Raw genomic sequence first — 21,606 nt, 5'->3', positions numbered from 1 at the left:
AAATATGTTTGGGCTATCCGCTCAAGAAAAAAAAAATGTTTGGGCTACGTCATCCCAAACGTCCTTGGCAGTTCAAGATGGAAGCAAAGAACCTACAACAGTAGGGGTTACGGTTGCACCACTTACTTCGAATAGGAAAGAATAGGAAAAAACTTGGCTCCTCAAAACAAATTTGGACACATGTAATTCTTTTAACTTTTTTTTTCGTTTTAATCTTTTAACTCGTCTTTTAGAATTTAACATGTGTTAAAATCCTATTTGTTGTGAGGAAGAGTTCCGCCTCAGTTTTAAGGAGCCAAGCAATACTCCTTCGAATATGCAGGATCAGTTGCAGATGGTTGAGGGAAGAATTAGTGGGAGAATATAACCTTATGACCGTTGTTGCTTATCGTCTGAAGTTCAAATGAAATAGGACATGAAAAATAGCCTAAGTTTGTGGGGTTAAGTATGGGTAAGAACTTTGGTAGATAAAAGTGTCTTCTGGGATGAATGTTTCGTTACGAATATGGGTACTTTCAGTTAGATTTGATCGGTAGAATATGGGTAATCTGAGGTAATATTGGCAATTTATAGCAAGTGGGCATCGAAATAGTAGTTTAAGATTACGGTAAGAAAAAACAACTAAGGTAGAGGAAAAACAGTAGATTACGTCAAGAAAGAAGGTAAGACCAACCAAGCAATGATGAGCCAGAGGGTAGGGAAAGCTGGCAGAAGGGTTTAGCTGATGACAACAGTAGTAGTGAGAAACAAGTGTAGACAAAGAAATTTTGGTGCAATAAATTTCATTGACAAGAAAATAATTAGGGTTCGGTGGATTAAATTGTGGGCCCCGTAATTCGTTCATGTGGCGTGTGACTCATCAAAATCGAATTAGTTGTCAAAAATGACACATGGCGACATCCGACGGAGTGCATCAAACGGTTCAAGATGAAGACAAAATTAAAGGAAAGAATCTTCTGTGATTGACTTTGATTTAAATCAAATATTAATCAGGTCAATCAATTGAAGATAATCTGGTTAAAGAAATTGCAAAAAAGATGGTGGTGGAGATCCAACGCTGAAATGCAGGTGAAGATCCGACACTAAGCCCAACCGCCTATAATGGTTGGATGAAAATCATAACAAAACTAAGACAAATAGAGAAAACCTTTTGTCTCTGAAAATGGGGGAAGAGGTGAAAGGAGGAAGAGAAGGGGGGAGAGGGGGGAAGAACAATGGCTTCCTTCCCCCTCAAAGTGGAAAAGGCTCTAAGAGTGTGTTTTTAGACAACTCTCAATTAAATGTAGTTTAACCTCTTACCTTTTTTTTAAAGACATTTTCTATTGAGAGGTGCAATAGTACTAAATTCACGCATACTATACAAATGCTAGGACTTTTTTTAAGAGAACAATTACTTCAAACCACTACACTAGTGGATCATTTGTAACCTCTCTTACTTAAAGTAATCAACGACAACTCGCTATTTTTTTATATAACAATAGTGGCACCACCACATTCTTATTTTCTTAGTATTGCTTCATAAGGTAAAAATCTTAAGCAACTGTCTTGTAGAGGTTAGCTTACTTCCTACGGTTAAGCATTAGCCCAAAAACAACATTTACTTGAGGATTTTAAATACTTTTCGTGCATATATATATATATTATGTTTTTAGGTGTAGGAACTACTTTATTTTGGAAAATTGACTGTATAGGGCTTTTAGATAATTGCAGAGTCTAGATGTTTGACATAAGTCATATCATGTTTGGCATCAAATTTCTCACTTACACTCATTCTATAAAGCCCCTCCTCTTGCTGTAGGCAGGGAAAATATTGAAAGAACTTGTAAAAGGGTTTGCAAAAGTTATACGTACTTGAAGATGAGCCAACCTAATGAAGGGATCAACATCTCCCAGAAGCGCAAACATGGTCGTCCCTGAAAAATACAACTCGGTGGAGAATAATGATGCCGACGGTCGAAATCCAAGGCAGAGAAGCTGGAAATGCTACTTGGTTTAATCAACCCTCCATAGAGGTATTGCTTCAGGCAGAAGCGAAATCAATGAGACTACCGGACATGGCTTTTGAAAAATTGGTCACTGAGGTAGTCAAAAGAATTCACGATCCTTCACAAGGCCCCTCCTCAGTGAGACTAAGACTGAAGCATTGAGTATCCGATTTTATGGTTGCCGCTGTACATTTACATGATTTGGTAGAACTTGACAATTGTCTAGAATGATTGTGTGATTGGCGGTTCCAGGATTCAAAAGTTGGTGGGATAAAACTTACATACTAAACTCGACGGTACGAGTGAATTTTATTAACAAACATAAAAAGATACACCTAGTCATGGGAGACATAATGAGCCTTACCCTCAAATGCATCTCTATCCATAAATAGAAGTTCTACAAATACAAAAGCTAAAAATTGGAGATCGATAATGGGAGACTCAAGAAGATTTTGCTCTTCACATATTGGAGTAGATAAATAAATGCTAGAAGGCAATGTACTAGATGATGACCCATCATTCTTTTTCTTAAAAAAAAGCCAACAAATTCTTTGTTATCTTGGGATTCCGATTGTGATCCAACATAATAAAAGATAGTCTATGAATAATATGTAGAAATTTTTTTAATCAAACATACCAACAAAAAATCACACAAATTCTCATAATAGCATCTCAACAATATCAAACCAAAAATTATAATTCATCCATAATTAAACCATAGCATACTCAATTTTAACAAAATCCCAAATTAAAGCCCAAGAATAATTCATCCCTAATCAAAGCCCTAATTAATTTCAACAAAATCCCAAAATTATAATTCATCCCTAATTAAACCCTATAATACTAAATTTTAAATTAAAACTATACTTAAAGATATATAGCAAATGAGAGAATGAGAATAATACTTGTTGTTGACAAAGGAGAGGAGAAGATGTTGTTGCAAAGTTGCCCACCTAAGATAATAGAAAATGTAGCCAATAGAGGGAGAATTTGACTATAAAAAAAAAAGGGAGAAACTTGCTGTTGTTGGGTAGGAGAGAGAGAGAGAGAGAGAGAGAGAGAGAGAGAGAGAGAGAGAGAGAGAGAGAGAGAGGAAGAAGAAGAAGTCTAATAGCCAAAAGAGAAGGAAAGAAGACATGGGACATCTGGATGGGCAACATATGTGTAGGGTTTGCTTTTAATTTTTTTAAATTTTGGGATGAGCTTATAACACATGTAGGTTTTTTTTTTTTTTTGAAAAAATTTGGGCTGGGCTGGCACCAAGCCTGCCCTGTGCATAGCACCGCCCATGATTTCGACGAAGAAGTCTCTTGAAGGTTTTCTTGGGGGGTGCGTGCCTCAAAGTTACCGTCCGACACATGACCCTTCTATGCTGGCAAGCTTTGTGACGACGGAAGCGCAAATTAAGAGAAATGAGTTAGGGTTTACGAGTGTTTAAGAAATCTGAAAAGGAGAATGTTGAGGGAGATTTAGAGAGATGAGGAAGATTCAGAGGGTTGAGGAGAAGTCTAAAAACGAGGGAGGGAGAGATGTTTTTCAAGTCGTAGGGGAGAAGTTTGAAATTTTAGGTCGAGGGCGATCTCACTTAAGCAACAACTTTTGTTTAGCGTTTTTTAAAAGACAACGCTTGTTAAATGTCAACCTAACGCAGCTCGATTTTAGTACTGTTTAAGATGCTAACCCACAACGGTTAAAATTGTTGTCTTTTGAAACACGACCACGGCTTTTAAGAGCACCCTCGTCTTTTCTGTGTCATCGTTTAGCTATATTGTACCAGTGTACTGTCACTTTCTTTCCTATATATAGCTCATCTTAATTTCTTTTTTGTTAATTATATTATATTTCTCTCAAACCTCACACCAAAAATACCTTGGGTTCAATAGGATTTTGCAAGCTTGTTTTCCTTGTTGGGAAAATTTTAGAAATACTCTCTGTATTATCCTGGATTTCTTTGTAAATAAAAACTAATAATTTCCCTTCCATTTTCATTCATTCTTTATTTGTCCTTTGTTGGCAGGGACGGACCCACAGTGGGGTCAATGAGGTCAAACGACCCTATGGACTCCATGAACGTAAGGTAGAAGGTCCCTTTGAACCTGTGTGTGACCCCATGAATGGCTGAAAGAGGAGCTGCAAATCTGAGGAAGAAGAAGCGAATAGGGGTTCAGTTTTTTTTTTTTAAAAAGAAGCTGACCAAAACGGCGTTGTTTTGGGTCAGCTTCTAATTTTTTTTTAAAACCCGGCTAGCCAAAACGGCGTCGTTTTGGACCAGCCCAGCGAATTTTATTAAAAACGCGCTGGATCCAAAACGGCGTCGTTTTGAACCCAGCGAAATTTTTTTTAAAATGCGCTGGCACCAAAAGGGCGTCGTTTTAGACCAGCAGCAATGAATTTTTTTTAAAAAAGACCTGGCCAAAATGACGTCGTTTTGGTCCAGGTCTTCGAAAAAATAAAAAATTAGAACATATTGTAGTTGAAACAAACCCTTCTCTTCGACCAAACAGAACAGACCCTTCTCAAAACTCCAAAACCCCAATTTCCCAAACCTAAATCCCCAATCTCCACCCACCCACGAACCTTTAATCCTCTCCCCACCAACCTTTAATCTTTAAAAAAAAATTGAACTTTCACACTATAACCCTACGAGTTCATATTCCTGGGTCCGTCCCTGTTTGTTGGGTGGACGGATTAAGAGGATTTTTTGATTTTTGCCTAGTAAATATCCTAAATACTTCCTACAGTTAAGTATTTAGGCTTTAGTTTTAAATAAAAATTGTTGAGTTGCGGATTTGGAGTACTTTAGGTTGGAATTGGTTGTTGCATATAAACTTTTGATTTTATAAATAGGGAATGCTTGGTAATTCAGATGTTTGGCGTGTAATTTAAATAAATGCTATCATGTTTGGTATCAATTTTCTCATTTGAACTCAACATAAAACCATCCTCTTGTGCCCTAAAGAGCTAGGGGAAATTTGGAACAACTTGTAAGGAAGCAAGAGAGTAAGTAGCTGAAGATGAGCGAAGCTGATCAAGGGAACAACAACATTCCGGTGCAGCGCCAGCGTGGTAATAACTCAGGGCACAATGCTGCAGGTATTGGCATTAATAGTCCTCCACCAACAGCCCCTCCTGGATTTGAAAGAAGGGTTGTACGTACAACTGATATGAGGGTGGGATCAGTGGTCTGCGCTTTCATTGATGCAGAACTTGATGGAGGGTACGTATACGCTCGCAGTTAGGGGTGATAACTTTCATACCACTTCGAGGGCTGTTTTGTACAAGCCTATAGATCTTACCCTCATGTCTTAGCAGAGAATGGTGTGGGCCCTGGTGATCCAGTGATAAGAAGAAATGAAATTCCAGATGTTCATGGTTCATCAACTTGTGTTCCATGAGCTCCTCCTCCTCCATCAAATGGATCAATGGTTGAAACCCAAGGCAGAGAAAATAAGGGTTAATCAACCCTCCACAGAGGCTCTGGTTCAGGCAGAAGCCAGATCGATGATACTTCCTGAGATGCCTTTTGAAGAATTGGTTACTGAGTTAGTCAAGAGAATTCATGATCCTTTTTCATAAGGCCAGTCATCATCAGCTGATGTGGTAGAATCAAACAATTCTATGTAAAGAGGGTTGTGTTTTTCTTAAATTAATAGATTCAGGATGGTGGACAACTTGTTGTACAGAGAGAGAGAGAGAGAGAGAGAGAGAGAAGCTTATGGTTGTTTTCTTAAACTAGGAACCGAGGAAGACGTGTTTTACCCATTTATAGTTTATTTGATCAGTCATAACTTGATGGATATGTCTCGTCTCATATCTTTTAATTACGGCCTTTTGAATGTGTATCAACTAATGAACAAAACTTAAGTGCACACCAGGGTGTGCCTCCAAGTACACTCCTCGGTCATGATGAAACAATTAAATTTGGACACATGTAGCCTTCTATTCGACATATTACTTGGTATAGTACATACATTGTAAAATATGAAACGGGAAAAATACGAATACGTATGTGTTTTATTTGATAAAATTTGTGAAAAATACAAATGAAAAGTATAGTCTATATAATATTTAAATATAATTTATTTACAATTTGTAATATATATTATTTTTATTCAATAATATATGAAAAACATGTGAATTATATATATATCTATATATATAAAGCAAAAGGCAGAGAATGGTGAAACATTCAAAATACTAGAAAATACCCTTGGTTAATGCAAACATTAAGAATTGAAATTATTAATTAAATGAGGATAATATGGTAAATTCACAATTTTTCTCATTAAAAAAATTAAAAATAAAAGAAAATTCAGATAATGGATCCTATTTTTATGGAACACAAATATTCATTATCTTTTTTAATTCTAAAATAAATTTAAATTATTTTAAAAAAAAACCTATCGCATGCGCGTGTAGAGATGCTAGTATATATAAAGTAAAAGGCAAAAAATGGTGAAATATTCAAAATACCATAAATACCCTTGATCAATTCAAACATAAAGAATTAAAATTATTAATTAAATGAGAATAATATGGTAAATTCATATTTTTTTTTCATATTAAAAGAAATTAAAATTAAAAACAAAATCAGATAATAGATCATACTTTTATGGAACATAACTATCCATATTATATTTTCTTAATTCTAAAAATAAAATAAAAATAAAAAAAAGCAAACCAATTAGCACATGCGTAGTGTATTATTAAAATTTTATAAAAACACGTATTAAACGTGAAGAATACATATATACATGTATAATTTATGTATCATATGTTTAATTTTAAAAAACGTGTATTTTACCAAGTCTTTTAGAGGTATACGAAAAACAAAAGTATTTTAAAAAAATACATATAAGTATAATACAAGTATTTCCGGGGAAATACTAACTAGGGTAGAGTAGTATAAAATACAAAGACACTCCCAACCATACTGTATTATAAGAACATTAACTAATGAGACCATGAGCTTTAGCACTGTTGAAAGAAAACCTCCTTCCCCCTTGGATTAAAAATAAACAAAAACCCAAAAGAAAAATCAATTAGTAACTTCTTTTCCTCAAAGCAGAAAAAAAAAGAAAAAAGGAACAAATAACAAAGAGACAGGATTTAGGAAAACAAAAAGATCAACTATGGTTGATCTCGTATCAAAAGATCCAATAGAGAGAAAAATAAAAGCATCTCCACTGCTTCCGGGCAATCAGTTGGAACATATAAACATGAGGGGATATAACATTTTACAATCAAACGAATCATGTATCCAAAAAACAGTCAATCGAATCAATGCATCTCTTGTTCAAATACTTTACATGTTACTCTTATTGACAAAATTATTCAAGGAAAAGCATGAAACCCACTCCCTTTTTGTAGAAGACAAGATCCCTACATATTTCAAAAAACAATGAAGGCTACACGCCCTTTAACCAGGTTTGACAGAAACCCTAGTGCAAAAGTTGTCCGTCTTTTATGTATAGAAAAAACACTCTGAGCGAATACAGGTTGACTGGACTCTTGTCCAGTAAAAGAATTTAAGGCCAAAATTTTCTAGAATTATAATATATAAGGATGGGGAAAAGAACCCCTAGCTGAGGTGACTAGTGAAAGAAACCGATATTCACCCAAACTTAGGATCAACAAGATCATTAGATCCTGGGACTTAAATGAGACAATTAGAAGGGAAGGGAGGTTGCAAAAAGGGGATGTGTCTTGGCAATGGGGAAAGGCTGCTGTCCAGTAGCCATGAACGGCGGAGGCGCACACAGCTGAAAAGCTTGGGCTGCTGCAGGTCCTGCATTAAATAAGGAAAAGAAAGCAAAAATTACCCAAAGAGAGATTCAAAATGTGGAAGAAATTCAGACCTGCTGTCATTTGAAATTTAAATGGTGAAAGTTACATTAGCATCCATGAAAATGACACGAAAAGAATTCGTGAAAAAAGCTATAATTTTGTTCCTCAGGGTTTCCATCAGCAAATAATTCACATTCAAGATTTGTTTTAACAAAGAAATTTTTTTTTGGAACAGAAACAGAAAATACCATGCAAAATAATACAGATGCTCATTAACTTTTCCATTTTCATTGTCAAATGAAGATTCATTGGGAACATAATAACTTAGCCCATACCTTGGTGCTTCGGAAACTGGACCTGATGTGGGGTCAACACAGGACGAGCAGGCAGTGGTGACATAGCCGTTGCACCCTGAACCAAATCCTTCAATATAAGATGAAGGGAGATCAATAAATTTGAAATAAATGATACAAAAATCATTACCACCACAAGTCTTCTTACTATTTACTTTTATTGTTATCACATTTCGAAGGAATATTATTATCATTTTTGTTGTTACTGTTACTACAATACCCATTATTTGTACTCGGCGATAAAAAATATTCTTTTTTTTTTCAAAAATAATATGACGGGGCTCATGGCACATAGACAGAAATCAGAATAACTCGAGTAGAATGTATCAACAGGTGCGTCCTGCTACACCCCACAAGTGGGCTAAAAATGAATATTTCTTGACCACTGAATAATTAACATACCCTGTAGAGCATCAACTTCAGTATATACTGTAATACTATTTTTAGCCAAATACAACTCAGTGCAAATCTCAAAAAGCATCCAGGTACCACTTCAAACTTAACTAATTAGAAATCATATCATAAGACAGCTTCAATCATAGGACCATGAAGTATCTTACTTGAGAAACTGGATGCATGTATACAACCTGCCCGAACCGTCCAACCATAACCTAGACAAAGGGGAGAGGGTTTAGTAAATCAGCAAAATAGAGTAAAAGATTTATCCTGATCCTAAACCACCGAAAATAAGTTGACATAAAGATGGCATTAATGTCGTTCAATTACTTACAGCTTGAGAATTTGGATGCACATAGGTAGGTCCAGCCTGAACAGGATACCTAAGCGTCTGCACCCTGCTTCCCACGTGTCCAACAATCTATATCCGAAAGGGCAACCAAAGATGAATCCGAAAGTTCCACAACACCTCTCTCTTATATATTGTGTATTATATACAATGTTAATGCATTATAACAAGGCACATACCATGCTCTATTCCTGTGTTATTTTAACCATTGGATTTTCATTCTAGGATTTATATGTATCTCATTGAGATACTAAATGTTATCAGTCTAAAAACTCCTATATGTAATCTTCATTTCCTACTCACAGGTTAACACAAAATTCAATGTTGACCAACCATTGGACAAAAAACAACGTAATATTCAAATCCCTACAAAGCATTTTATATCTTAAACAAATGTAAGCTATTGGATTTTGACCTAGTGATTAGTGATAAGAGGTTTTTGTGTTCACTAGTGAGTAGAAAAGATCATGACTACACACACACATGCAATTTTTATCTCAAACTCATTAATAAGAACAAAATCTAAGTTCACCAGTGAGTAAGAAATCATCACTGTGGGTGTGTTTGTGAGTGTGTGTGCATATGTACATTGTATATGGGCAGACAAACACTGGTAAGGAGCTAAATTAAATAGTCAATCTTGGGCCGTAAGATCACTTTCCAAGGCTAAGGTTAAAACACTTGTTCAAGTTGTCTGAATGCTTTATCTCCTTATTTTAGATTCAAGTTGTCTTGAATCTAATGGTCCAGGATTGACTACTTACTTTATCTCCTTATTTTAGTTACTAAAGAATATTTACACAATCAACTCTACAAGTGTTTATAACGCTAACTCTGCTACACTAACGCTGCTAGTAGTTATAAGCAGAGCTTTCACTAAAAGTCAAATTTCATATAATAACATCAACATGAATTCTGTATTCTATGATACATTCATATAGTCATCAATGCCCTATTCACAAACTACTGGAACAAAATCTAACTGCTGATATTCAAATCAAAGAGAAGTTATTGGTATACAATTTTATGTCCACCAGTGAGTAGGCTGAAGTGCACACACCCCCATTATATATATATACACACACACATATATAGTTGTTGTATAATACGGTTAACCGCACTTGCGAATAAAAAGTTTTGTGTCTGGCCAGTCACCGCTCACAAAACTGGTTATCCGAAACTGCAGTTAATCATATCATACAAAGACTGTACTATATACATAGATTGTATCATATAATAACCTGCATATGAATTTAGAAATGCCTATGGTACATACAGGTTGTGAAAATTGAGAACCACTGCCACCATGTCCATTGGTGAAATTATTGTACTGGACCACCTTAACAGGCACAGATGAACGAGATGGGAAAGGATTTGATCCGACTTCTGGCTGAGCAGCAGGAACAGCTACCATGGGGGAGTTGTTTGGTATATAACCCATGCTCACCACTGTTGGCACCGAAGGAGGGGTTGATGTTATGGGCTTTGTAAAAGATGGAGAGAATGTTTTTGCTCCTGGGTTGAGCTTAAATTCCTAAAAAGGAATACCAAAGAAAAAGGTTATCAACTTGACTATGTAATTAGGAAGCACATCATCAACTTTAAAAAATTTATTAACGCCACCTCATAATATACTAGAGTAGTTGCACTTGGGATCACCAAGCATTAAGTTTCCTTAGTATTAGGACACTAAACCCATAATCTATTAGAACACAATTACCAGCAGATTTCAACATAAGGTTCTTAGTGAACCAAGTGACGCATAAATTAGACAGCAATAAGGTGACCAACCAATTCTAAGACAAGAATATACAAACCAATATAAATAAATTAATCATTCAAATTGAATTTAACATGGTTCGTCTAATTATAGTGTTACCTTGGCACTTCTATTAAATTCTGGACCCTGAGGATGGACCATTTCAGTTGATGTTGCCACCAAACGTCGACAAGAAGCATCTGCAGCTGGATTAAATGAAGTTGAGACACCTGAAGAAACAACATCAGAAGAAATGTCTGCTGAAGTTGTCCTTTCACAGCATTGATTGTCTGAATTAACAATTACAGTAACAGGATCACAAGATACTCCGGAAGGCAATCGCTTTGATGTCATCTTTTTATCATTAACTTTATCAGCCTGCAGAAGCATTTTGCACTGATAAATAGTAAATACAACGTATATTAGAATGTGACAGAACAATCTTAGCAGCGGTTATCATTATATACACTTTCTTCCCTATAAAACTCTGATTTATGTTTGAAATCATTAGGGGCTGATGTTATGCACCTCTTATCAAAGTGGCTTTTCTGCATATATCTTGAGTGCTAAAGTTGGCCATGTTTTTGTTCTGTTCAATAGAATTGTTCCTTGTTTTCTAAAAATGAAAAACAACCTCTTAAATTCCAAAAGAGATGTGGTCGAGTAAATATATGATGTCAAGTACAAACTAAGGTATAAAGTAGACGGATAGAACCATGCATATAGAAAAATTTACCTCTGATAAGTTCATCCCTTCACCTTTCCCATGTTCAACTTCCATGGTATTCCCACCATGTTTCAGTGGCAAATTCCTCCCTTCATGTTCCTTTCCAGCTCCTGTGAAGGTGACGCCATGAGCAAGTCCATTGCCATTTTGCATTGCGCCCCTGCTAATATAAGTACAGTATGACTACATACTATACATAAAATCGAATTGAACAGCAATAATTGAGCAACAGATTATACAAGGGTATCCTTCCCCGTAGGAAAAACAGGCAGTAGCCATCGGCCAGTATAATCAGTTTCTATGATGAACAACTGAAGAAAACATATTTTCAGTTGAAACCGCAAATATGAAAACTTCTTTTATTCTCAAGACTTAGTGCAGATAACAATCCATACAAGTCAAACACTGAGACAATACCTGACACCGTTCATTTTCTTCTTATTTATGGCAGACTCAATTAGTCCATATAACAATCCATACAAGTCCAACACTGAAAAAATACCTGACACCGTTCAATTTCTTCTTATTTATGGCAGACTCAATTGGCTTCTTCGCATCATTCTTTATACAAACATCAGAAGGAACAGTACCCGTAACAGCTTCAGTTTCGTCACCAGCCATATTTCCAGCAATATCAGCCGCTGGAAGCAAAACTCCCTGAATGATGCATAAAGAGCCACATTTACCTACAGCAGATTGCTTAAGTTGTTTTCAAAAAATATAAGAGGAATGACATGAACTACATACCTTAGCAACAACTTGAACAAGGTCACCTGAGAGAATTACTAGAGTGTCAATCAATGTCCCATTTCCTACATTAGCATCACTCTTTCCCTTTTTAGTCATCCTTGCTTTCTTCAGAACAATACCTAAACAACACAAACACCGACTGAATGAATCTCAATCAGAAGTCTGTGTGTGAGTGAGTGAGTGACAGAGAGAGGGCCCATTCTAAAGTTTAAAACACACGTCCTGTGTCGATTGCTAATTATACTTCAGGATAATTGAATAAAAGCACATGCACACACAAAAGTAGTGGTTACACATAAAGATCCAGTTTTCTCAAATCCAATATATCTCAATGCCTTAGTTCCAGTGTACATTCTCCTATGGTTCACCCTTTCTCAGTGAAAATGAAATCAGAAACACTCATAAGAAAATCCACAGAAAATGAACTGAAAACCCAACATAACAGTAAAAGCCAGATCAAATACTTCCCATCCATCCCAATCTATAGGATCACCATAACCAGTCAAGCAAAATGTGAACCCAGATACAAATCCCTCAAAATAATAAAACCCAGATACAATACCGCAAAATATTAAAAACCCAGAAAGAGTTCTGAGAAATTCGCCATTTTCAAAAACACATTGAAACGACAACAAAGATCAAGAGAACCCACCGTATTCGTTCTCCACAGAGGCGGTGTAGAATATTCCAGAATAGACAGAGCCGTCCTTGACGTGAACATCGACTGGGAGACCAATGATGCACATGGTGGCAAAAAGCAAGGCCTCACTTAATGAAGAAGAAGAGACAGTCTCGTCGTCTGTGAACTCTCTGTTTCTGCAACCCATGTTTCTTTTTCTCTGCTTTTTCTGATCCAGCCCAATTTCTCTGACTACAAGTTTCAGTACTTCTGTGTGTGTGTCTACGATTTTGGAGGGTTAAAGTAGAAGGGGAAGAGATCTGATGAAGCTGAGCGAGGGAATTCGAAAAGGAAAATCACTTTCTTTTCTTGTGCGGCAATGCGCCTCTGTTCCTAAACATTGAACAAGTTCGCTTTTTTGTTTGTTTCTTTTTACTTTTTCCATACGATACATACATGTGATTTTATTTGTTTTTGTTTTCTCTTTTTTATACTAATTCCTTCATTTATTACAAACCCTACACGAAATCAGAACGAGAAACGATCGGAATAAAAGGAGTCGAAGTCAAAATGAGGAATGAGTTGAAATCATACATTTCTTTTCTTTCATTCTTTTTCCAGGTAATTAAACATGTCATTGGTGTATATATGTTTTTTTTTTCTAAAAGAATTTTATATTGAGAATATACGAATTTCTAATTTTATTACTTGTTTATTTTTAATTGATATTAACATCTTAGCACACGTTTACCTGCACACAAATTTATGGGACTTATCACATTTTTTTTTGTTCCAACTTCCTATTATGAGCATATCATTCACATATAAACATGTAATGTCACAACCCTTATATAAATACATTTATCACATTCATTGTATAATCAAACGATTCATGTCATTGTTTTGGTGCAATATGATTTCAATTTAAAAAAAAAAAATCCATTTATAACTAATAGGTTGTTGTAAAGAAGAATAGGTGAAGCCCACAAAGCCAACTCACACCCACCAAACCAAACCACTACCCAATTGATTGAAGAATATTAATGATGTTGTCTACCAATTATATTGTGAGGTGAACCACCAATGTCTTAGGCCTATAAATAGATACCTCCATCAAGAGAAGTGTGAGCTTAGAGAAGAGGAAGAGAAGGAAGAAAGAGGGTGAGTGAGTTGAGAGAAAAGAGAGCAAGAGAGAAATTCTCCAAGAGAGAAAATTGAGTGAGCCATACATATTGTAAACACTAAAGTTGTAGCCCTATTATTTTACATAGTGGAAAAGTTACTACTGCTGCTCTCCGGGGACGTAGGCATAGCCGAACCTCGTTAGATACTGTGTCTCATCTACTTTACGTGCAGCTCAATATTCGCACATATCCCAGTTATTTTATAACATAGGTTTGTTACTTGGAGGTACGTCAACCAATTTTCATGTGTTATTCTATGAAGTGGATTCAATCTCACTTTGTATTGCTTCCTTCCAATAAGGGGCTTCTAGTGAAGAAATATTGTTCTATTATAAAGTAAGAAGTGAAGTCCACATGAATAAAGTAAGGGGGTATTAGTCAAAAGATAAAATTATGATGTTGGGAGAAAATGTTGAAGATGCATCCACATGAGGCCATTCTAATTGCCTATAAATAAGCTTCCTCTTAAGTTGTAAAATACACAACCAATTAGAAGTGAAGAGAGTGAGAGTCAGAGAAGAAAATAGAGAGTGAGTTCTATCTGAGAAGAAATTTGGTCAGTGTAAACACCACAAAAAGAAAATATAATTCCACTCATAATATACTCCCAATATTTAGTGGTACTTCTCATACTCTTTGATTATTCTAGTTCTATAACATGTCCAACCTTTTTATTGGGGTTTTTCATCCTTTTCCTCTCCTTGGTTCCAAGTCCTGTTCTTGGACACTAGAAGATGCATCATGATCAACATGATTTCCATCATGTGTAGCATGACTTTCTTGACTATGATCAGGGACGGATCCACAGAGGAGCAAGGGTGGTCAATTGACCCCTGCAACTCCAGAATCCGCCACTAGAGGAAGAAAAATTGACCCCTGCAATGGCTGGATGGCTGGGCAATTCATGCCCGCCATCTGTTCGAGGAAATGCCTCAAAGGGTTGCAGCAACTTCAACTTCAGCGCAGCAAGAAGGAGTGCACGCAGAGCGCTTCCTTTTTTTCGTCCAAAAGTCCCTCTTCCTAAAGTGGATATCAGCTGGATATCAGCTTCTTGCTCTTTGCAAAGGGTGGTTTGGGAGAACAGTGTCATTGGGAAAATCAAAGCTTTGCCATCGAATTTTACCATGTGCATCTTTCAGAACAAGGTTGCCAGAATTCAAAAGCTCTGCTCTCTCAACATCAAGACTACTGGAGTTGGTGCTGGTCTGCCAGACAGTTGCGCCATCCACATCGGTCTCAAGACCAATGAGCCATCTTTTCGAAGCGAAACTCTGGCGCCAAGGCTATTGACAGTTTTGTCTCTGTTAGCCATCCAAACAACTGTTCTGCTTTTAGAGTTTGTGAACCCACATGTGAAAGACTCATCTGGGGAAGTTACTTGATTTAATATGTGTTTTCTCAATTGTTTTCTCAATGAATTATATATGAATGATAATTTATCGTTTTATTTTTATGGGATGAATATTGATGTTTTTCTTGATTAGTTGTTGAGGTTTTTTATTTTATTTTTTTCCAAGGAGGTTTAATTTTGGTTAGTTACCTTTAGTTTGAATAAAGGATTTCTTATTAATAAAAATATTTATGGGTATATTTTGTATAGAATTTTTTTAACCTTTTAAAAGTTGACCCCCGGAGGAAAAATTCCTGGATCCGTCCCTGACTATGATCATATGCTTCTATATATATGTAGTGGATCTATTTTTACCTTATACGAAAAAAAATATATTGACAAAAATTCAAGATGAATATATTTCATAACTGGTGGAAAATAAACACGATGATTGCACGCGTTCCAAATTTATGCACTATGAAACCATATGCTACATTAATATGACAAAACCATACAAATGCAATCCGCGGTTTCATGTCCAAGCTTTTTTCTTATGGAAAGAGGAACCTAAACTTTTGCAAGGTAACCTCACATTTGGAGTGTCTTATATGTGGGTAATCAATGTGTTTCCACACTGTAGAATTGCACTTATTAATTAGCCTTCTTTTGTAGAAATATTTACTCCACATGACATTTGCAATGAGTTAAGCTTCACCCCACATGTGAGAGCCCTAAACTATTTAATATGGAAATGATCATGTTTTTACTACCCCATTTTATCGAGGAGTATATGGTACAATTATATGATGTACAATTTCATGTAAAGAACAAAGTTTTGAAAATTATAAATACGACTTAAACATATTAAGGGTTTTATTTTTGCTTTGCACTTATATACATAACAATTCTTACAGCAACCGTCTTTTCCTCCGCCCATTGGTGTAAATCCAAGAAATTATTGAATTTCTTAACATTTTTAAAAAATTACCTTGAAAAGGCTGTTCGGTGTCCTATTCAAAAAATTGAATTTAAAAATAATGATTTTTTTATTTTCAAAACATGAGTTTTTAAATACGGATTTTAAGATCTAAACTAGCAGCAGTTAAGATCATAATTCAGGGGTAAAACGGCTGAAAATCCTAAGTTTAAAAGTATCCTTTCCCAACAAGCATTCTTCCTTGGTATCCAAATCAAATCACCCACCAACATAATGGATAGCTTGTAGCTCATCGGGTTTTACCCTTCATATTCAGCGTCCTAATATTAATGTAAAATAAACCTAGCTGCCTAACACAACCCAATTTAACTGATTTAATTGATCTATCTACCGAAAATTAATCATATCACATTGTTTTACTTCAAAAAAGACATCCAGATTTGAGAATATGCACTCTTTTGACTAGGGAAAACAATCCAATGTCCAAACCCCTACCGTGAATTCTTACACGCCAAAAATACACGGGTGACCAAAAACAACTAACAAACAAGCTTAAAAGAAAGAAATGATGGCGCATACAACACGAATAACTGATTAACATATTAAATTGCAAATGGCATATTTAAAGTGCACCGTCTCCCGAATCTCACTCGAGGCAATGAAAGGTTGGGGAAGGAGGGAAAAAGAAAGCATGAAGAAAATGACAAAGATAATGTTAAAAGTTGATACTCGACTCCACAACATCATACAACAGTCGTACTAAAACTGCAACCTAAGATGCACCGGAACATGATGATACCCAGCTTCAGCCTCCAGAGCAGGCAGCTACAAATCACTGCAACCATAGAAACAAACTCATGTCATGAACAATCCTAATCCCACTTCATTATAACACACTAGCAAGAACCTCCAATTCTAAATCTCTACAGGGCAAGGAAGCTGAAACTAGTGATAGTTACCTGCTGTTGCTGTTGGTAAGCACCAGGCTGCTGGTAATTTCCATATCCATGATAGCCTCCATAATACAGGTTAGGGTCTTGGGCAGGAGGTGCATATGTATACGCATCATATCCTTGTGGATATCCATAAAATCCACCACCACCGCCATTCCACTGTGCCTGATCTGGTTGGTTCTGAATCAATCAAACCAGTTAAAAATTATGGTTAGCATGCATACCAGCAAAAAGTCAAAAAATTATAAGGTCGCCAATAAAAACCTGTTTGCTTGTAGGACTGCGGCCCCATGAAAGTCTAATACTTTGTCCTCCTAATTGGGTTCCATTCAACGTTCCCAATGCTTGCTCTGCACAAGATCTGAAGATACATGCAGACAACATAAGCACATACGAGGATTATTTTCTAAGGAGGAAAGAAAAGGGAACTTTTATCTAGACTATAAGGTGTAGAACTGTTACCTATTACCAAATTGAACAAAACCACAACGCTTGCCTACTGGTATCTTCACATGAACTAGCTCACCAAACTGGCCGAAGACTTGTCTCAACATGTCATCATTGACAGAGGGATCCAAACCCCCAACAAATATCTGCACTCAAATCTCAGGGGTTACTATCATGCAGAAAGAAATGTACAATGCAACATTAGGACAAACTACCCACTGTTGTATTATTTGGATCAGCCTCGCCTGGATTTCCTTGAGTACTTGGGTAGGAAGCTGCAAATAAAAAACACATAAGCACTAGTATATGTGATGTTAGGAATCTTAGGAACACTAGCACAGACAAAATTTTCTGCAGAATGATCTGTATCATCTGGTTAAGCATTGAAGAACTCAGGCATCAATCTTCACCTTGTTATTGTGGTTCCCAAACTTATATTCCCAAAACCACAATCAATTTATCAAAGGAACAACACGTCACGTGGAATTTTGCACGAAATATGACTTCCTTGCAACTTACCCATATATTAAGGATTTCAGATGCACGCATCTCTATTAAGGTTATACATTTTTTTTTAATTTTTTATTATATCTCCTCCAACTTCATACTGGCAACGTGGCATGAAGGATTTCACTGAACAGCTATGGTAGCATATAATATGACTTCCTTGCAACTTACCCATATATTAAGGATTTCAGATGCACGCATCTCTATTAAGGTTATACATTTTCTTTAATTTTTTATTATATCTCCTCCAACTTCATACTGGCAACGTGGCATGGAGGATTTCACTGAACAGCTATGGTAGCATATAATATGATGTGCCACCAACCAACAATAACAAGTGGTTTTTTTTATTTATCAAATTTTAACAAGAAACTATGGCCATAACAATTATCAAGAGGACAAAGTACAATCAGATTTGGTTGGATAAAGCAGAAATGAAAACCCTACTAAAGGCACCCTATGTTGTAACTGTAGATTTTCTTTCATGGGTTAAAAAAGCAGCAAACTGTAGCTTTTTCTAGGCTCGAAAATGTCCCATACCCTTCTATGGACGTGCAATAAAGACTCATTTTGGGGTTCACACTAAATATTGACATCTGCAATAAAACTTATTTTGGGTTTGAAAGGAAGATCTTTTACCTAAAAAGCTGCATCATATGGCTCCTAAACCTACACTCCAACCTTCAAATCAAATTATATTTCCATGCATAAAAAGGTATCATAATAGAACATAACATCTAACAGCTAATGGGACCAGACATGCATTTGATTCTATTACACATAAAACTATGAAAAATACAGGAAACGTAATAAAATAGAGAACTAAACAAAAGAAGGAACCATAAAAGTAGCGAGTTTACAACCAAAGTACAACTTAAAATGGAACATACTTCAAACATAATAAGATAGATAACCAGAAACAAAAAGATGCAGACAGCTCAATTTCTATACACGAAATTAAATAGGTCACTCAAAAAATTTACAAGCAATAAAACAGATCAAGTACACTTGATCCGATAGGAGTCTAGATGAAGAACTATTTCCAAATCCTGGCCCAGTACAATATTGGGATGGTCACCTTATGACAAATTACTAAGTGTCACTTCTACCTTAAAATAAAAGTAAGAGTGGCACCACAAGGTGCAACAAAAGAAAATATCTTCAAAGATTTAAAGGTATTTTGCATTAAAATGTGAACTACTGCATGGGCTACAACTTATAGTTAGCATTTAATGTGGATTTATATTCTGACTTAAGATGAAGGCTGAAACGTGAAACCACAGAGAGACATGGGCCACAGATTTGGGAACAAATTCTATCCTATCAAACATAGAGAACATTGTGGAACCGATCCACAAAGAAAAAAAACAATGCTTCTTCAAAATAAGCGAAGTATTAAAAGAAGGATATATAAACTTCGGAAATTGGAGTAAATGTAAACCTGACTGGTAAATGGAATAAATGTAAACTCGACTGGAAAATGGAATAAAGTAAACCAGACTGGTAAATGGAATAAATGTAAAGCTGATCGGTAAATGGAATAAATGTAAAGCTGACTGGTAATGGAATAAATGTAAAGCTGACTGGAAAGGTAATTCTTGAGTAGCATAGCAAATGCCACGAGAAAAGAAGAAGCTTATGACATAAACAAAATAACTGACCTAAAATGAGGCCACGCATTAATGTGGAATCATTTCAGCTGAAATCAGTTCCAGGCCCCCCAAAATGAGAGCCTCTCGGTGTCCTGCTTTAAGACAACATGAGTTCTACATAAGTCTTTGCATGTTTTAACATAATTAAATGCGCCCAAGTTTACAAAGGAAAGTACTCGAAGGAAATGACTAAGTTCCGCCAATCTTCAACTGAATAACTGAAAGGGCGCCAAATTTAGAACACTTCTGACAATTTCATCTCGAAAGTATAAACTAAAAGCCCTACTACAACTTACCAAACCATGATTAACATAAAGCCCAAAATATTCATAATGTAAAGTAGCAGAACAAACATATAGGAAAAAAGCTAACTACAACCAAGCTGCAAACACAGGCTCAGAAGCTTTGTATAGTTATTACCACAAAGCATGTGCAAAATCTAACTAGGAAACATACCTTTCTGGTATTGCTGTCCACCACTAGCTGGTTTCTTAGTAGCAGCAGGGCCAATCCGCATGGGCCTGGTAGAGCAATACTGACCATTCATCTCAGTCATGGCTCGCAATTGCTCACCTTCATCACCAAACCTAACAAAACCATATCCCTTGGAGCGTCCAGTGGTCCTATCAGTGACAACTTTTGCACCCTTAACAGAGTGATAAGCGGCTCTAAATGTCTCTTGAAGGAGGTAATCAGTCACATCAGCAGCCAAATCCCCTACAAAAACTGTAAAATCTGGACCATCGTCCTGTCGCCTCTCGCCAGCACCTAGGGTTGCCCAATTCAGTCGGAAATTCTGCTCTGTGTTGGGCATCAGTGTTCCATTGTATTGCTGCAAGATCTGCTCAGCCGCACTGCGAGACCTAAACTCGATAAAGCCATAACCTTCTGGCAAAGCCGTCTGCTTATTACGGATAACCTTTGCAGTCACAGCCTACAAACACCTCAAAAGCCACAATGAATACAACATAATGGGATACACGGATCATACAAATAGTCCACACAAAAAGTACCAGAAATATAAATAAACAGCAAATCTCAATAAGCAGTTCTGTAGTTTTGGTCGAAACCTGGGCTCAGGCATCTAAAGTTAATAGTTTTATTGTAATTTTTGGTTTATAAAAAAACCCAGTTGGTAAAGTCCTTAAAAGTTATGTTCTTTGTTTTTCTTTCAGATCACATCTAGAAACAAGCCCTAACTTCCAAATTTGAAGTACAAAAATATTCATCCACATCCAAGCAGAACACAAAATTGAAAAGCAAATCACATAAAAGTCAAGCCCTAAAAATACATATCACATAAAAGTCAAGCCCTAGAAATACATGTACACACAAACGCACAAAGTACAGATAATCACATAGGTGCTTGTGAAACTACCTCTCCGGTGGGACCAAAACAGCTGAGGATGTAGTTCTCGTCCATCCACGGCAACAAGTCACCGATCCAGAGCGAGCGGATCTCATCGGGGCCAGGATTCTGTGTGGTCGCGTACTGCTGCTGAGGTGCCGGATGGGCCCACCCAGCCTGTGCCGGAGGGGCTTGGCCCTGCTGCGGCGGCGGCATCATCATCCACTGCTGCGGCGGCTGCTGCTGGTATTGCTGCTGCGGATCTGACGGAATCTGTTGTGGGACCACTCCTCCTGATGGCTGCTGCATGATGGTGAAGAAAGGCGGGTGTTTGGGTACGGGGATAACGGTGTCCTCGTGGAGGAGGATGAGGGATTGCGGCGTGGTTTGGGAACAGCGATAACCTTAATCCCGGATTGGGTCTGAGAGAGAGAGGATATTTTCGTGGTGGGAGGGGCTTATATAGGCGAGGGTTGTATAGTGACACGTGGGGATGGAGGATAGGTTGGGTTGTGAATCTTGT

The 21,606-nt window shown here is 36.6% G+C and overlaps 2 protein-coding genes across 6 annotated transcripts; both read right to left on the bottom strand.

The window, feature by feature from the left end:
- LOC18780687 lies at nt 7,176–13,713 on the bottom strand. 5 transcript variants are annotated; one of them, XM_020562968.1, is made up of 10 exons: nt 12,759–13,713; nt 12,104–12,225; nt 11,859–12,013; nt 11,366–11,519; nt 10,750–11,025; nt 10,147–10,404; nt 8,856–8,942; nt 8,686–8,736; nt 8,108–8,195; nt 7,176–7,773 (listed from the first exon to the last, which is right to left on the bottom strand). In XM_020562968.1, exons 1-10 carry the CDS (start codon nt 12,931–12,933, stop codon nt 7,655–7,657), a joined length of 1,485 nt encoding a protein of 494 aa, XP_020418557.1. In that variant the 5' UTR covers nt 12,934–13,713; the 3' UTR covers nt 7,176–7,654. The 5 variants fall into 5 exon arrangements, with proteins under 5 accessions (XP_020418557.1, XP_020418559.1, XP_007213958.1 ...); XM_020562970.1 differs by having other exon boundaries at nt 8,108–8,183; XM_007213896.2 differs by having other exon boundaries at nt 7,329–7,773; nt 10,750–11,007; nt 11,366–11,516; nt 12,759–13,144.
- On the bottom strand, nt 16,621–21,533 carry LOC18780651 (polyadenylate-binding protein RBP45C). The gene is made up of 7 exons (XM_007213892.2): nt 21,114–21,533; nt 20,192–20,669; nt 17,796–17,851; nt 17,592–17,722; nt 17,394–17,490; nt 17,136–17,309; nt 16,621–17,011 (listed from the first exon to the last, which is right to left on the bottom strand). The coding sequence occupies exons 1-7, from the start codon at nt 21,390–21,392 to the stop codon at nt 17,009–17,011; spliced, it is 1,218 nt and encodes a 405-aa protein (XP_007213954.1). The 5' UTR covers nt 21,393–21,533; the 3' UTR covers nt 16,621–17,008.

Source organism: Prunus persica, chromosome G4 (genome assembly GCF_000346465.2).
Source record: "Prunus persica cultivar Lovell chromosome G4, Prunus_persica_NCBIv2, whole genome shotgun sequence".
Classification (NCBI taxonomy): domain Eukaryota; kingdom Viridiplantae; phylum Streptophyta; class Magnoliopsida; order Rosales; family Rosaceae; genus Prunus; species Prunus persica.
This window is presented reverse-complemented; position numbering and strand designations above follow the sequence as displayed.

Coding starts and splice junctions, on each gene's coding strand:
- LOC18780687 (XM_020562968.1), bottom strand. CDS start 12,933: ATGGGTTGCAGAAACAGAGAGTTCACAGACGACGAGACTGTCTCTTCT. Junction 12,014..12,103: donor TTGTTCAAGTTGTTGCTAAG/GTATGTAGTTCA, acceptor TGCATCATTCAG/GGAGTTTTGCTTCCAGCGGC. Junction 8,943..10,146: donor GTTCTCAATTTTCACAACCT/GTATGTACCATA, acceptor TTTCGGATATAG/ATTGTTGGACACGTGGGAAG.
- LOC18780651 (XM_007213892.2), bottom strand. CDS start 21,392: ATGCAGCAGCCATCAGGAGGAGTGGTCCCACAACAGATTCCGTCAGAT. Junction 17,723..17,795: donor CTGATCCAAATAATACAACA/GTGGGTAGTTTG, acceptor ATTTGAGTGCAG/ATATTTGTTGGGGGTTTGGA. Junction 17,491..17,591: donor TTTGTTCAATTTGGTAATAG/GTAACAGTTCTA, acceptor ATGTATCTTCAG/ATCTTGTGCAGAGCAAGCAT.